Genomic DNA, 17,664 nt, shown 5'->3' with positions numbered 1-17,664 from the left:
TATTTTAGGACAAACAAAAAAATGTGAATTTTTTTACTACCTTAAGTTATGAAGTGTTTCCATGTCCATATCCCACAACAAAATTTTTCCTTGTTTCTGTGAACAACTGTACCTGTCCAGAAGTGTGGACTCTGAAACAAATACTTAACAAAAAATCGTAACACAAGAGCTATCAAAGAATAAATTTTGGATATAAACCAGAATGTATTTTAAAAAATCAGTTTCTCCTCAGGTGAGAGTTTCATGAACTTGATAAAATAATTTTCGTGATTTTTTTTCCTCTCTGCATTAGAGGTTTAAATACAAATGGATCCAAATCTAAGCTTAAAAAAAAAATTAAAGCACCACTTCTGAACTACGAAACAGATTTTTTTTGCAGAGAAAATCAGTAGCTTATTTTATGTTGGAAATACAAGCTTGTATCAAAGTGTGCCAATGTGTCTGTCGTTATTAAGGCTATAAGAAGTATTAGGCATTACCTGCTCTCCAATAAGTGTAGTTCTAGCTCTAAATTTTGATCTTTATGGCTTCTTGCATGTTCATTGAAGAAGAATTTTAATAAGTGATTATTTGGTCAAATTTCACATATCTAATATTATAGCATATCCATGAAGATAAAATTATGGCAAATAAAACTGAAAACAAAAGTGGCGAAATGTCCTCGTAATGGTAATTGAAGATCACATCATCAGCTCTCGCCAGCATGTGCATGTGTTAAACCGTAGAGAGAAACCTGTAATTATTGTAATTGCTCTTTTTGCTTTATACTAACAAGCTTCAAACCATGTTTCAAAGTAGTTGTTTTGAAATAGTTATTTGTCAAATCATCAAATCTCGGAAAGTAAATGGTAATGAGCTTTTTATGTTTATATTCTGACTATTGGTCATATTATGCAGCTTTTCAAGTCCATAAAGTTCAGAGATGAAACTGGATGTTAATTATTTCTGATATCAAGGCCAAAGAATAAAATAATGTTATGAGTCCTGCTTAAGGTGAAAAATTAGGAATATTTGAATATCAGAATCTCTCAATTGGGAAATGTATTCTTAGAAGAAAGTTTTCCTATAAATAAGTGACAATATCAGTCAGCAACCTAAATTTTTTAAAGCTGAAAATTGGGGTATGAAGAGTTTAGCTTTTTCTCATTTATCACAGGAAGTGCTAACATAAAAAGATTAATTTTAAATAACGCCACTAATAACATTTTTCAGTACATTTTACATATGGCTTTTTTTTTCCTCCCCAAACCTCACAGTTGGTTGGAACAGCCACACATAGGACATAGGTAGCCACTGGGTTTTAAAGTTTCCAGTAGAGTGTCAACTATGCAAATTACATTTGGCATTTTAAAAATATATTTCTTATACTTACTATTTTCAGAACCATGATTATAAATGAAAGCAGCCAGTATAAATGCTTTTATTTTTTTAAATTGCTGTTTACTTGCTACTACACAGCAAAAATTTGCTTAGGCCACAAAGTAATCAAATTTTTAAATTCCCCACTGGTTCGATAAAATAAAACATATCAAAGAGAAAGCATGTAGGAAAAACTGCTTTTTCGTGAGCTTTTTTTTTTATATAGTTGGCACTTTAATTTACCCATTTAAAAATAACAATGAAATTTTTATTTTTTTATGCTTCATTACTTTAAAACAAAATTATGTTGATTTTGTTCTTTATGTATAAGCTGATAAAAATTCACCAGACACTTAATCTTGACATTGTGGCTACATCTTGCCTTCCTGCCTCTGATTAAATTTTCAAAATCCCTGCATGAGATTCGCAGATACCAGTTTGAACGTTTCTGTGAGGCTTATTTCTCAGGGAAAAAATATGGATCAGTTACATCTTTGGTTAATTTTATCTAGTTCCTAATTTCTGCTAGGTCTAAGCATTTTAAATATAGTGTTGGTAAAGCATCCTTCTGTTGCTGGGTGATGGCATTATTGCAGGCAGAATTAGGAGAAAGGACATTGGCATAGGAGAAAGAGGGTTGGGGAGAAAAGTGGTCAGGAAAAAAGATCTAATAGTTGATGCAGTCTTTTAAATACCTTTCCAACTGATCTACAGGAAATTGTGCTGAAGAATCATTTGTTTCCTGTTCCACTATAAATGTGGTTTGCATTACATCCCCTGTTCGGCTTTTTTTGTTGTTGTTTTGTTTCTACTAAATTGTAGTACCACGATGGAGGCTTGAGAATAAGTGATGTCTTCCTTTATAACTTATCTTTTAATGGCTTGATCATAGTTGGATTTTAGACACTGTCATATTTCATTATTATGAATTTTGTATGTGTGTGTTTCCAAGCCTACTTGAAACTTCTATTACTGCTCTGCCACTAAGAAAAACAATGCTGCAGTCTAAGTTCTTTAGAATCACTATTGTAGGTCAAATACATGGTCTACATGCTGCCATCAGGGATCTATTAAATGAATCTCTTGTTTTCTGATTCAGAAAATTTAGAGATTTTAGATGTGGTTCTGGCAATTGTAAAAGTTGTTAGAATTCAGATTTACTTTTGCCTTAAGAAGAAAATACAGTGGAGACATATATTTGCTCTGCACAGCTGACCTAAATGCATGCCTTGTACCTGTGAGAATTTCAGTATGCGGACACATAAAAGATTACTGGGCCTTTTTTTCCCCCTCCAATATTATCAGAGTTACAAAATAAATAATCTTTCACAGTCAACATAGTTTAAAAGTAATTTTAGTTTTAAGCTTTTTCAAGTTTTTATATGTTTAATTGCACTTTATTAGCCCTTAATACTTCAAACATAACTCTAAGATGACACAGGCTAAAGTTGTTTTTGATAAACATTATTGATTACTTAAAAAAAGGGATATCTGTATATTCATAAAACATTTATAATCTATTTAGGAAATCATCATAGTCCTAAAAAAAGCAGTTGTTTGTATACCAGGAGAAAGAGATCAGTAGTGACAAAAGTGGAAAAGATACTTGTATAAAATTGTCTCCTTTAGTGTGAAGTGATCTACTGAAAGTGATACTTGGAATTTGCAGAAAATGTCCATGGTTGTAGGCGTTATAACATTTCAAATTCTGTAATAAACTATTTGGCACATTATCATATCGTTTTAGGTATATAGATACCATGGCATTTTATTAAGCAGAACAATTTTTTTCATCTGAAGAATACTTAAGGTGAAATTTACTGGTTTTGAGCTTGAAAGTGGTTTGAGAATTATACATGAACTCCACTTAAACTTTGGAGACTTTCCTTTTTGCAGTGCTGAAGATCCATGACTTGGTTCCAAACTACAACCTTTTATTTGCAGATGTATTTATGGCACAGTACCACATTCTGATTAGAATTTAAGAGTTCACATTTCTGATATTTCTGTCTCTAAATGCTGTGTTGCTTCTGTTTACCTAGTTTTCTTCCTATTCTTCCCAATTTCTTAAAGAAATCTGCACATATTCATTGAGGTATTTAATCCAAAAAGACTTAAAAGAGACACTACGCCTCTAACATTCTGTTTAGGAGAGTATACTACTTTAAACTCTGTTCTCCCCACCTAAAAAAAGGGGGCTAAAGAGTGGGTTTGAACACCTGAGAAGTCAGAGGTGGGAGCAGTGTAGATGATGGTCTAATTTCAGGCTCAACCAAAAAAAAATGCAGGCTTTGGCTGGCATCCTCCAGGGACCTAGCTCTGTGCTTTCCTAGAGACCAAATTACACTCATCTTGAGAGAGGGCATGTTGAGGTAATTGGTGGGAGAGAGTGGGGAGAGTTGAATTCCAGCTGCTTCCATTGTAGCTGACCTGAAAATGAATAGGGGATGTTAACAGTGGAGGCTAACATTTGACTTGGCTTTTTCACCTCCACAAACCTAAGGGTGAGAATTATAGAGTACTGAATGACTGCACCAATAATGATCCTGTTTAAGTGGGAATTGCTATGTTGGGAAAAACTCTCACACCATTTTAAAAATAGTTGATGCATTTACCAACCACAGTCCTATTACTGTAGCCCAATAAAGTTTATCCACAGTATGGAAACACTCCTTTTTTTTATTGTCAGCCATCTAGTGTGTGTATTGGATCTTCACCTCTTTGGTTACCATTTTAAAATGCTCCTACTGAAAGACATTTGGAAGGCACCAGAATCCCATCTCCAAGAAGGGAAGCAAGATACAAGTGCCCTGTACTCCCTTTCTCCTTTTTTTTTTTTTTTAGGGAGAATAAATACTGTATGACTCAATAGCTTTTCTAACAAATAAAACAAATTAAATTGATGTTACATGTGTATTTAAACCCTATCCAGTTAAGTACTGACGTGATTAAAATAATCAAATGTATTACTTAAAAAATTAAAAAGGATAAATTCTGCACCCCATTATTTTATTGACTTTTAAATATAAATTGCAGAAATGTTTACATTCCTAATGGCATTATTAAGCTAAACTGACAAATCAGAGGAAAAAGTTGATTGGCCAGCACATTATTATTTCTGCACCTGTTATTACAGAAGTGGAGGCTCAGCATTAAAGGAGCTGGATGGATGCTGTTTTCTTAGGCTTCCTTTGTGTGATGTGGGGGTTGGGATAAATGTGTAACAAGTGTAGTTTCACTTTGTAGTGCCTTTTTGTGTGTTGATGTGATTAAAAGACTACAGTGTTTTTCATGTAGCTTTGAAATTAATATGCAAATAATATGGGATATTAGGGCTTCCCTCTACCTGCTGCACTAAACTTCCCTAAGCCAAATGGGGTGGGGATTGGTGTCAACTTTTTTCATACAAGTTGTTTAGTTGCAGATATCGCCAACGTTTTATCTCTACTCTGTGAATTTGTAAGGGGGGGAGGGAAATGTCAAACTCATTGAAGTAGGATTGAAGATCTGGGATGAAAATACTTTAAATTTTTATTTTCTACTTATATATCAGCCAGGATGTTAGGAGACCTTGAAAACATTTTGAAAAAGTTGTGTAACATTACCAAGGCTTTGGTATAAGATTATACTTTTCTTCTGGTTGAGTTCTTCCTTGTATTAATCATGCAATATCATTTCTCAAAACACTTGAGCCCGGCTCTCCCCTGGAGCATAGGTGGCAATAATTGTTTGTTATAATAATTCTAGAATTTCTTGGGTGTTCATTGTCCGTAATTCATTTCACACAGAAATATCTAAACTTTCTTCAGCCAGTAGAATAAATAATGCCTTCCCTGTCCTTTGCTTTTCTTTTTTAAATTTTGAGTTCTTTAGGAATGTCATTATAGTCTTTGAAACGTTAATGACATTAAATTTGGATTGAAGGGGAAGGGAGAGGAACTTTTATTTCATGCCATCCAATGGCTAGTTTGAGTTTGCAAAGAAATAGATACAATGCCATTATTTTCTGCAAGATACTAGTTAACACGATTCTCATATCAGTTTAGACTTTGTCCTGTGTAATAATTTAAATTCCTAGATTTTAATAACACTTAATATGTAGCATGGATCCCACTTAATCTCCCCCCGGCTTCACAACAAAATGTTTACAGAAAAGAACTCCCAATTTTGATATCAACTATTTAACTCACTCTTTCCTGAGTTAATACTTCCATAATTAAACATGTTCCACAGTTGCCATAGGAGTGTATCTTGAAAATGATATTCTTCTCTGTTCTTTTGAGCCATCTGTTGGCTAGGTCAGTAAAGAAATGGGAGCCTGATTTTATTTTAAAGCCAATAAGTTATTACTCTACTATTGTATTAGACATTCAGCTTCAGAGGGAGTAAAAGATAAAATTCCATCACATTTCCATTTTCTTACATTTGCAGCAGAAACTTGTATGTTCAAATTGGTTATTTTCAACTCATGACAGCTGTGATATTTAAAATGATCACAGCTGTTGTGACTTAAAATTGATTTTTCTATTAACACCTGAGAAAAAGACCTGTGCCGTATTAAAAACTTAAATAAGGTAACTGTAAAATTAGATGTGTTGATGTGAATCTGGTAATCCTACTTCCCAGAGGTTGCAAAGTGCAGCACACCTCTTGCATGCTTCCAGGGAATGAGCTAAAACTGCTAGAAATAGGTGCATGATTGTTAAATGCGTTTACATTTTAAAGGATTCCTGTAATAGCAGATCCTCTTGGCCCAACTTTACAGTGTCACTTTTGCTGATAAAATCATTTAGGATTCAGTTTCCTTAATTAACCCCAAGAAAGATGACTTACATGAATCATTATGATATCCTAACCTCTAGACTAGAGAAGCCGCCTTACCTTTCAGATATGACATTGAAAAATGCAAAACCATACAGAATTGTTTCTTATGAAGGAAGTTTTGGTTTTATGGTGCTTTTCCTCCATTATCTTTAGATGACGAAAAAGGAAAAACAGATGAGAAAGGGCAAATAGATCATGGCTAAGTAGCTTTAGGCTAGCACTTGTTTTTGGAATCTTTAATACATTTTTAATCTTCACGTTGAAGATCCATTTAACCTGTTTTAAAGTTAGATGGTGATTCCTGGGTTCAGTTGGTCTGTTTAAATGTTTACCTTTTCAGGATAATCCATATTAGAATCTTGCATCTCTCAATAGATTACCTATTTAACAAAGTAACCAATTTAAGAAAACCTAAACACATTTATACATTAAGATATTTTCCTGTTTTGAGTTAGATGATGTAGTATATAAAATATATAGCTGGCCTGATGTGGAATTATGTATAGACAACAGTGTCTTCACAGATGCATTGCCAATAGGGAGCTATGTAGATTAAACTCTTTGGCCGATCCTAGGCTTTTTACCTGTGTAACTCAATCAGAATTGAAAGCATGACAGGTTTTATGATGATGAATGTATGGCTGGATTGGAGAAAGTATGGTTGGGTGGGTAGATAGATGGATAGATTTCATAACTAGACAGTAATAGATAATGCCAATTATTTATTACTCAAACTTGTTTATTCATCAGAAATTTTTATACAGAGTATTATTTTGATTATTGCATGTAGTTCAGAACATTTAGTTGAAAATGATAAAATATTTGCTGTCACATAATCAAGACTGCTATAGAGTTGGTTCTAAAAGTTCCAGAGTGAACATAGATTACCTGTGTCAAAGTTAGAGGCTAAGACTATGGAGGGCCATAAGATCACAAAGTCAGACTATCACATTCTAAGTGATCATGGGTGTCAATGGCTATTTCCTTGTTTAGTTGAAAGAAGATACTCCTAGAGATGGACGTTGTTTATATGAAGATTTAAGAAAATCAAAGTGGATATTTGTTGCTGACGGACTAAGATTACAAACATATATCTTTAGAACAGGGGTGTTCCCCAGGGGACATACGGCAATATCTGGAAACAATTTTGATTGTCACAACTGTGGGGGTCAGGCAGGAGCTTGCTACTGGCATCTAGGGCTGGAGGCCAGGGATGCTGCTAAACATCTTAACAGCGTGCAAGACAGACCCTCAGAAGTGCTGAGGTTGGGAAGTCCTGCTTGCAAAGTAATGTATCTGGACCTTAAGAATTAAATAATAATAATTTCCATAATAATAAGTTCCATAATTAAATCTTGGCATTGTGAGGCATTTATAGAGGATAACTTTTTTTGTTTTTTTTCTTTCCTTTTCTATTTCCCTTTTCCTTTTCTTTTCTTTCCTTTTTTCTTTTGTTTCCAAAACATTTTTTTTGTTTGTTTGTTTTGGCGTAGCACACTGTAGCATTGCCCAGGTATTTCTACGTTTTACCATGAAAACGTGAGATTTTATAGTGTATTAAATATTGTACATTATTTGTGAACCAACTGGAATGGCTTCAAAGCAGCTGTTAGAATATGTTGAGTCAGTAACACAACATGTCTGCATACCCTAAACATATATTTGTCTTACCTTTTAAAATGTTTAGAACCCTCTATCAGTGTAACTATTGGTTTGTCTTGAATCATCCTAAATGAGGAAGTGTATTACCATTTTTTCCCTACAGGACATAAAGTGGAAAGAAGAAATTAGCATAAAGAAACTAATTAATAATTATGTTTTAAGTTTTTTGTCATTACGGACATTGTTTGCATCATCATTAACATCATAACATCATATCGCCTGTTATCAAGAAAAGATTAAAATTTAAAGCCAACATTGAAGATGTTCTTTTCAGCTTTCCCAATAATGCAACTCCTTTACCTCCTCACAACTGGGGACCTCTCTCCCTGCCACTGCTGCACTTCCCCTCAATGTGGATAATTCTTGGCCATGATACGGAAGTGATTTTGAAACCTCAGTTGCCTTCTGTAGCACCCTGTGGAGGAAGGTGGCAGGATCTGGTGGCTGAGTCTTACATCTGCCAACTTCTAGACCTCACTCCTTAGGTGCCACATTTTGGAGCTAGTTGCCAAGCCTACAGTAACTTGAGCCACTCTTCAATTTCCTCCCCATGATATACAAAGTTCTCCAAGGTTTAATGAGAGTAGATATGGAGGCTGGGCACGGGAATGGCAGCTCTGATTTGCAGTATATCTTTGGTGTGCAGATATGCCTTCGTTTATTGCTTAGCCCATTAGCTAATGGAATTTCAATTCCTTCCCACAGGCATTCTCAGACCCTGCACTTCACTCTTCCTGTTTCCCTATCCAGCTTGGTACAACACATTCTAGTAAAATCACACTGATGTGTTTAGGTTTACTTTGTACATCACATCTGTAACCATCTATAAGTTTGCCCTAAACTGGCATTTATTTTGAACTGTCTTCCACCTTTTATTGTACAGCATTGTCTGTACTCAAAGTGAGCAACTGAAAAGAAAATTTTAACATTCTTTTTGTGTGCCAGACAAGTAATAAAGATTACTATTTTTATGGTAATTTTTTTATTTAAATATTTCTGTTTCTGGAAGATGGTAATTTTTTTAAATCATGAATTTCCTGTAAGTGAAACTATTTGAGGGAGTATTGACCTTTTTTTGATCAATCATTGATTATCTGTGTTGCACTCTCAGTATTTCTCTTATAGTCCATCTGTCCCTCTGAATAATTGTAGAACAATAACTTGCTTACACAGTGTTTTTAGAATATGCTTCAGGAAGCTTGCCTGTGTGGTATTTAACTCAGACATTTATGGAGTATAAAACCAATCTTACTGTGACTTTTAATTATTAGGAAAGTGGCTTACAGTTAAAATAAAGCTTACAGAAAATATTGTAGCAATAATTAATACCCAGTAAAATACAGTTGTAAGCTTCGGTTCTTTCAGACATTTTCTCAGCCCAGTTCTAATTTGATCGTTACTGCACCTCAGTAAGATAGGTGATGCAGGAGTCATCATCCCATTTCACAGGCAAAGCCTGGCCTGTTCAGTGAGGTAGCCACTGGCCCCATGTGGCTATTAACATTCAAATGAAGGCCAGGCACAGTGGCTTATGCCTGTAATCCCAGCACTTTGGGAAGCTGAAGCGGGAGGATTGCCTAAGCCCAGGACTTCAAGATCAACATGATCAACATTGGGACACCCTGTCTCTACAAAAAGTTAAAAAAAAAAAAAATTAGCCAGGCATGGTGGCACTCATCTGTAGTCCCAGCTACTTAGGAGATTGAGGCAGGAGGATCATTGAGCCCAGGAAGCTGAGGATGCAGCAAGCTGTGATCATGCCACTGTGCTCCAGCCTGGGCAGCAGAGCAAGACCCTGTCTCTAAAATTAAAAAAAAAAAAAAATAATAATAATAATAATAATAATAATAAATAAATGATGTCAGTCAATGAGAATTAAATAAAACTTTAAAAAGATCACTTCCTTGGTTGCACTAGCCAAGTTTCAATTACTGAGTTTTCATATATGATCAGTGGCTACTGTATTAGCACAGATATAGAATATTTGTATCATTGTAGAAAGTTCCATGGGGAGGTGCTGGCCTGGGAAATGGAAGCATTGAGGGATTAAATAACTTGCTGAAGATCATGTGGGTCATGACAGAATAGAGTCATTGCTGCTATATATTCCAACAGGATATTTTTACATTTTTCTTAGCTTTATTGTCAAATATCTGATGTAAGAATTGACATTTTAATGCTACCTTGTAGCACTTTACTGAATGCTTATCTCAACTGAATTTAAATTTAGAGCTTGAGTTACACAAACTTTTCAAAGGATACAGCCCTTTGCCTGTCTGCACACAATGGGGACCTTGAATTTCCAGCCAGTGATACCCTCCAGAAGGGACCATGTCTTAATGCATCTTTGTAGACCTTTTGGCATATTGTAGACAACCAAGAAATGTTTATGCAGCCTAATGAATGTGTCACATCCACCATACGGGCATATGTCCATACATACAGTTAGACAAGACCTTTGGGTAGAATGCTCCCGAGAGAGCTGGCCTCTGCCAAATTTTACAGAGCTCATACCTCTGCTCTTGCTGTTTTAGTAAAAAGTAGTATTTTATCAAAAGTTAAATTGGGTTCAATATTCACCATTTGGGTAATGGGTACATTAGAAGCCCAGTCCCCAGCAGCATGCAATATTCCGTGTAACAACAAGCACGTATACCCCTTGGATCTAAAATTTTTTAAAAATATGTATTTACTCACATAATCCAAATATTTTTCATAGTAAATGAAAACATCTGTCCATCTGGTCCTTAGCAGTCATTTAGTCCCTGACCTGACTTTATGTTGTTATAAAGTTGTGTCACTTAAGTAGTACTTAAGTAAGTACATACGTACATACATACTATCTTTCCATTCCCTGCATCACTGAGTTGGACAAATGTGCCCAGTTAGCGTTGGTAGTGCTGAAGACCATGTTCATTCATACATGCACTCAAAATCATATTAATTACTTTTCAGTGATAACCATAGGTGGCAACAGATGAATGGGCTAGCCCTAGGCTATTATGAAGCACTGGGAATGAGATTGTTGGTGCCTTGTACCTGTGCTACTTTAACAGGTGAGACAATTCCAGAGCTTTCCCCATCATCCTCTCGTTGCTACAGTCTAGACATTGGGAGCACTGTAAGCCTATGGTGACACAGACTGGCAGATGCCTTGGGCTTCTAATGGTATATATGTAAGCCATCATTTTGTTTGTAATAATTATGGTGTTGAGAAGCATTTGTGTGCTGTGCACTCTTTCAGCTTGTGCCACGTTTAGTTCCTGTTATGCAAATACCACTTTAAACTTAGAAATTCCAATTTGCATTAATATTTTGGTTTCATAGAGCTAACTATTGCATTTCACAAACAAGTGCATTTTAATGAGTACCGGCAGAATGATTTAAAAATGTTATTTATTAAATACTATTGTAGAAAATGCAGTCTTTGGTTGCCAGAAACTATTAAGACGAAATATAATGTGTGTTGAGGCCACAGGGTACACCTCTTCAAGAGTATTTGACCCTTATGGCTTTCAGTGATACAACAGCCAATGCTCTTCATGCAGGCTTGGAGGGCAGAGGTAATTAATATAAAATAGAAGCGAGCGTACCATTGACATTTGGGTTTACTTTTAAAATTTAAACATATTTTTACTATTTGACATTTGTCATAAGACCATAGGTCATTTACCTCTGAGTTAATGTGAAGGACTTTACCAGTCATAAGCACCCAAGTTTTAAAGCAGTGTTTTCTTATATCTTACATCTTGATGTTAAATCCTGAAATGGAGTTTGTTGCTGCTTTATAATTTTTTTCCCTCTTCCTAAAAGCCTTTTTTTAAATCAGAATTGTGGATAAAAAAATTTTGATGTACAATGTGTGGGAAAATAAAAATTTTGCAACTGGATTTTCAGAAATGAACTATTTTAACACATGGACTTTTAATGCTGCTGTCATGGTTGTCATAGCTTGTGGTTCCTAATTATAATGAGCTTTTTTGGTGGTGTTATTGCAGTTGTTTTATTCCCCCTGCCCCCACCCAGTCTTCAACTCACTTTTCCCAGAAGGAGAGTTCCAAGCCTTTGAAAATTCTCATGATTTTGCAAATCCACTCTATTTTTGTCTAGAATACAGGAAAGTTAAAACTGTGGCTGGTATGATGCCATGTTTTGAATCCAATTTTAAAGCAACCCTTTGCAACCCAGGGAGTAAAGCTGACATCTTTGTATCTGTAATGAAGATAATTATACCTGCAAGGTGACATCACTAGCAAAGTAACAAATACCCTTGAAAACGGAGTTCCTGGTCTTCTCTGAATTCTGTAGACCACATTTGGCATTTAACACTAGACACCTCTTTCATGCCTGTCGTTTGAGAAGTTGCTTTCAGATGAATTTACTAAAGCTGACTGACACAGGGTTAAATTAATTCTTTTCTTTATTACTCAAAGTGATACAGACCTTTCTTGGACTAATGTAGCTTAATTAGTGGTCAATTAAAACTGAACATTGCTGAATTGAAGTTCTTTGATCAAACTCCCTGGCATGGGCTTGCTTTCTTTAACTAGCCACCATCTTGAATTCATTTGGAATCAGTAGTATAAACAAGTTAAAAACTGGTTCTTTTATAAGAAAGTCAGCAGGCTTGTATAGCTGTGGTTTCTTTTTTTACTTCTGTAGGCGGCAATTCAAAGGCATGCTAAATGAAAACAGTACTACACCCTGAAAAAATTACATTTTTAAAAGTAACACTAAGCAGTCAGAAAACAGTCAACACCCTTACCTGTTTATTCTAGATACATTTATCTTCTGTGTAGAACAAATAATTAATAATTCACTTCCCAATTTCAGTGGTTGATTTTGTTGTTACATGGAAGGTGAAAAGAAAACTCCCCACCCTCCCTTGCAAAGTCTATAGTTATAACAAAAAGTGAAGCAAACAAAATCCAACCTGGTTGTTGGGAGTAGAGTCGGAAGGGGCACGGTAAATGAAGGTGTGCCCAGTTGCTCCTAAATTCATTCTTTGTCACTCTTGGGAAAATAGTTCACCTCTGTATCTTTGGAGTGGGAGTGACACACTACTTCATTTACTTATTGATTTCATCATTTATTTTGAAGGGCATTATCCTATCAGTTTGGAAACTGATAATAGCATATATTTCATATGAATCACTTGGTTAAAAATACACATTGCTTTTGTTAGAATTTGGGTGAAGTTACAAAAAAAGAGAATTAGGGGAGCTGAAAACTGGGGCAGAGGAAATCGTAAGCATTGGTAATAAGATCACCCACCTCCATTTATCCAGTTACATGTCTTAATATTTAAAGTGTATATACCATTCTTGTCTAAACATAAATTGATACCATTCCGTAATCCTAGTTTTTGAAAGCTTAACAACCAAAAACATACATCCTAGCTGGCATTCAGTTAGTGCTGTGCATTCTGGAGTATTAATTGAAACTGGTACTTTTGTACTGGAAATAAAAGTAATAGATTAGGTTTAAATAGATAATTTGCTTAGTTTATAGTGATTTCTTCTGGTTTTTGGAAATTTTTACAGAGAAAGAGTTAAAGGAAATTTGGAAATGACCGTGTACAGTGTTCCCCCTGTAAGTGACAGAATTTTTGTGGTTTTCATTACTTAGATCGAAAAATTATAGTTATAATCAATAATTAAAATTAAAAATTTTACCAGTTGACAGAAAGAGAAATTGTTTATAGTCAATGTGCCTTTCAGCCTTCTCTCTTGCCTTCTCCCTAAAGGGTTGATTAGGATGTAATAATTGGGGATGATAGCGGGAGGAAGACGACAATTCCATTTAATTAAAGATAATTTATTTTACTTTAAATTGGTGATGTCCCACATGAATAAGAGTAGCTTTAGCAGATAGATTTATTAATGGGTACTGACATCTCAGTTGACAGAAAAAGCAAACATTTTCTTTCCTCATTGTTTTTATTGTGTCCCGTCACCTGAAACTGCTGTCACCCTGCTTCCTTTGCTGCTTGACAGAGCTGTAGACTTTTCCACCAAATATGCAATTATTGGTTTATCATTGAAACAAAGTTGATCCTCTTCTGAGTTAAAAACTAGGCCAGGAGCTTGAAAGGCGGTTCAGGCTTTCAGAGCTAACGCTACAAATGCTCTCTTCTTAAATCACATTTTCTCAACTGATCCTTCCCATATCTAGTTCATGAGTAGATTGAACCTTTTGAATAAGGACCAAAGATTTCCTTTGGTCTTGGGTGAGGTGCTTGCGTGAATATTCCTTTAATACCTTGAATGTCTTGGATAATGAAATGTGCCCCAAAAAACTACCATTTGCATTACTTAGGTTCATTCCTGACAAGGAATTCTGCCCTTCTGTGATATGTTCGTTGTTGTCTCATGCAATTGTAAATGGATCTTGGAAGTTGGGACAGTTTTTTTTAATTAGGAAGTAGATTCAAGAAATGCATGATATTGTTTTCATATAATCTCCTCAGTCTATAGTGGTTGTAAAGGTGTGCTGTTTAGCATACCTTTAGCAAAACTGTATTTATAATTCTATGTATCTTAAGGCACTTTTTAAATGCTTCTGACAAACTGCATTCTGTTTTTCCAATGTCTATTTGATCTCTGTTACATTAGGTTTATTTGTCTTACTCTCACATCGAATTCCTATATTTTTGTTTATGTTTTCTGGTGTTCAGTCATTTCTGTATGCTTGCCTAGTATGTTTCTTTCATACCATCTTCTTCACTGAATGAAATGCAGACCACCTTGGCCACTTCCTTCCTTCTGGGCTTCTTTTCCTATTCACAACTTCTGCCATTCACACTGACCCTCTAGCTTTACTTATATTTATTGCTCCTGCTGCTTTGTTGCTCTAATTTTCATATATATTTCCTTTATGCTAATATCCTTTCCTTAACTCTTTCGATTTCACTGGTTTGTCTTTCCAGCTTTATTTAGAAAATTAGGCCATATAACTAATGTTTACACTGTAGAAAGGAAAATGAGATTCTTTCTTTCTTTTTTGGAGGTGAAGAGGTGAGAAGGTTGTGGTAGAGGTTTTCTTTTATTTTAAACCAGATGGATTTATTTTGTCCTGCTCTGCTATTTCACTATTTCAAATTGATTTTAAATCAGTGATGGTGTTTTCAAGGATTAATTTTTATTAAATCTTGATTTTCATGTTGTGTTAACCTTTTCCTTCCCCTCAGCCAAAGGGTCTTGTTCCTTTTTTCTGTCCATTTCACTTGTTTATTTTAATAACCTGATCTCTTCAGCCATTATTTTATCCTCAAATCCTGCCACTTTTATCCATCTTTTTTTATTGCACTGTTGTCCTTACTTCACCTTATATCTTTTCTTCTTCTGTAATTATTACAGAATCCATGATAGCTTCCCCAAAATTCTAACAAAGAATTCTGGAAAAGGAGAAATTGGGAAAGAGAAAAATTGCAAGTAATGTTCTTTGCTGAGCCCTAGGGAAGTCTGCTTGGATTTTTATATTCGACTGATATTCCTCCCTAGAGTTGCAGTCATGATTCTATGTAGTAGGGACACGAAGGCAAAAGTTTAAATAGACTAACACTGACCCTTAATTGGAGGTGATAATCCTACATATAAACTTTCAGGAGGGAAAGCGATCCTGCATTTTACATCAGGTAAACTCAGTTGCACCCATTGCCAGTAGCTGGGTCAGGTGTGTAGGGGTGTGTGTGTGTGTGTGTATGTACGTACTGGGAGCCAGGTTGGAAGTAGGAAGAGAAGGAGGTGATCTGCAGCCAGCCACCATTGCTTTCAGTGAGTCTCAGGTGGCTCCTCATGGCCTGGAAAGGAATAGGCACTTGAATCAGAATAAAGACCTAGCCTGTAACTCAGTAGTACTGGTTCTTCTTTCCTCTCCCACTTGCAAGCTATTTTCTTTCTTTTCTGTCTGTTTTCATTATTTCTATGGCAAGTTTTCTTGCCACGTCTTAAACACCTTCAACCTTTTTGTCTCTTCCTTTACTTTTTTGCTTTACTGCTATCAAAGAGTTAAGGAAGTCCATTAAATTGGAGGCCATTCCTCACCATAAGAGAAATCTGGATGGGATGCTTTTGACAACTGAGCTCTCTTTAGTAGCTTCTCTCTACTTGGGAAAATGTCAGATATTTTGAGAAATAAATGCATTGCCCCAAACTGAAAACACCACTTTTATTCTGTTAAAAAAGGCATTCAGGGAAGGAGACCTCCTGTATTCCCAGGAGGTCACAGGAACTGGGAGTGGCAAGAAGGAAGCTGCTAAACGGGCTCCAGATGCAGCTTTATCCAGGGGACGCCTCATGCCTGGTCATTTGGGTGGCTGGGCTTGTCCCACCTCCCCTTCTTCATGCCCTCCTCCCGGTCTCATCCTAGGCCCTCCCACCCCTAGGCCAGCCACAGGCCTCGCAGCAGACATCTGCAGGTCTGAGTTTCATATATCCAGCATGAAGTTCCCTCTCTCCCTCCCATTATGAATTCTGGGCTGTGGTCCTGCTTGCTCCTTGTGTGTCAGATTGAAGTTCTGATGCTGTCAGCCATGTCTGACCAATCAGCAAACAACAACACAGGATGAAATTTAAACAATGCAGATGCTCAGATACAGGGCTATGTTGCCTGGACCACGAAGGGAAAGCAGAGGTAAGGTCAGAGTCTCCCCAAAGTGGTCTATCCCGAGCCTGCCTGACTTGACACCTCTTGGGCTGCACTGTGCTGCTTTGACTTGTATGTTACCCATTTGCTTTGCACTACTTCTGTCTTCCCTGGCATTCACCAGAACTTTCATTTTAATTCGCTCTGCCCGGGTTACTTTACCACCTTCATCTGCTCACGTCCTTTTCTCTTGGATTGGTGCTGACTGTCATTACGAATGTTCCTGGATTGCCTCGTGGCTGAGGGTCCTTGGCAAGTGCCACCTTGTTCAGGTCTTTTGTGGCCAGACTTTTAGGAATAGAGGACTGCTGAGGATCAGGGCAAACGGACGGAGTTAATAGGCCTTATTAATTTTCCCTCTGCAGGACAGTGGAATTTATCATTCGGTTACAACCACGGTTTTGTTTCTTACCATTGTGATGTATTGAATTGTAAATTGAGCTTAAATCATCTTTTTTTCTCAGAAACGGTTTACTTAGAAAAGATATAAATAGATACAACCTAAACGAGGATGAATCAGCTCATCTTCCAAGAGTTTTGGAGGGGGAGAAAGGGAATTGATATCTCTCCCCCACCCGAATCCCCCCCCTTTTTTTTTTTTTTAACAGTTTTTGGTGTTAGCTCACTAGATTACTGTTTGCAAAAGAAGAATCTCATCATCATCCTCTTCTGTTTTAAGTGTTTAGTTGGCCCTTTTATAATTTAAAGTGTTTACACGGTTCTGTGCTCCCTAGGCCCATCTGGAAAATATTTAAACTTCATAAGATCTATAAGACTAGAATATCACATATAATGGGATAGGGGGAAGGAAGAAAAATTAGAGCCGTTGCGTGTGTTTAGAATAAGTTAGTTGTTTGTTCAGAAGCGGCTGCTGGAGGAATTGGAACAAATAGCTGTGTGCGGTGAACGATTGGGTCCAGAGCTGTACATTTCACCACAGAATGAGCCTTGGTTTGTGAAACTGACATTCTGTTGTGACTTCTAAATCCAAACAAATCTCTGCAAATTTCTGCCCGATCGAGTTAATAAGAAAATATATACATGCAGAGGCGAGAGCCGTATGCTACTTGTACTTCTGTCAGTGTTGGTGGAAATAAGAGACGGATTTTACCTACTGTATTACATTCAACCAGCAATTGGCAGAACCCCCAGCTCAGCGGGTTTTCTTGACTT

General features: G+C 36.2%; 1 protein-coding gene across 45 annotated transcripts in view; it reads left to right on the top strand.

Annotated features, from left to right (window-relative positions):
- The window catches only part of TCF4 (transcription factor 4), a 367,386-nt gene that overhangs the window by 271,615 nt on the left and 78,107 nt on the right, over positions 1 to 17,664 (top strand). Inside the window, exon 1 of one of the 45 annotated variants that reach the window (XM_063699243.1) lies at positions 16,120 to 16,479. The exons of 42 other annotated variants lie outside the window; for them this stretch is intronic. In XM_063699243.1, the coding sequence (XP_063555313.1) occupies positions 16,411 to 16,479 (69 nt within the window). In that variant the 5' untranslated portion in view covers positions 16,120 to 16,410. Of the gene's footprint in view, positions 1 to 16,119; positions 16,480 to 17,664 lie in introns of those variants that run through there. 2 more of the 45 variants (XM_063699244.1, XM_055368192.2) reach the window with 2 other exon arrangements.

The sequence above is a fragment of the Gorilla gorilla genome, chromosome 17 (assembly GCF_029281585.2).
Source record: "Gorilla gorilla gorilla isolate KB3781 chromosome 17, NHGRI_mGorGor1-v2.1_pri, whole genome shotgun sequence".
In the NCBI taxonomy this organism is placed as follows: Eukaryota; Metazoa; Chordata; class Mammalia; order Primates; family Hominidae; genus Gorilla; species Gorilla gorilla.
Note: the sequence above shows the minus strand (reverse complement) of the source record. Positions and strands in the feature narration are given on the sequence as shown.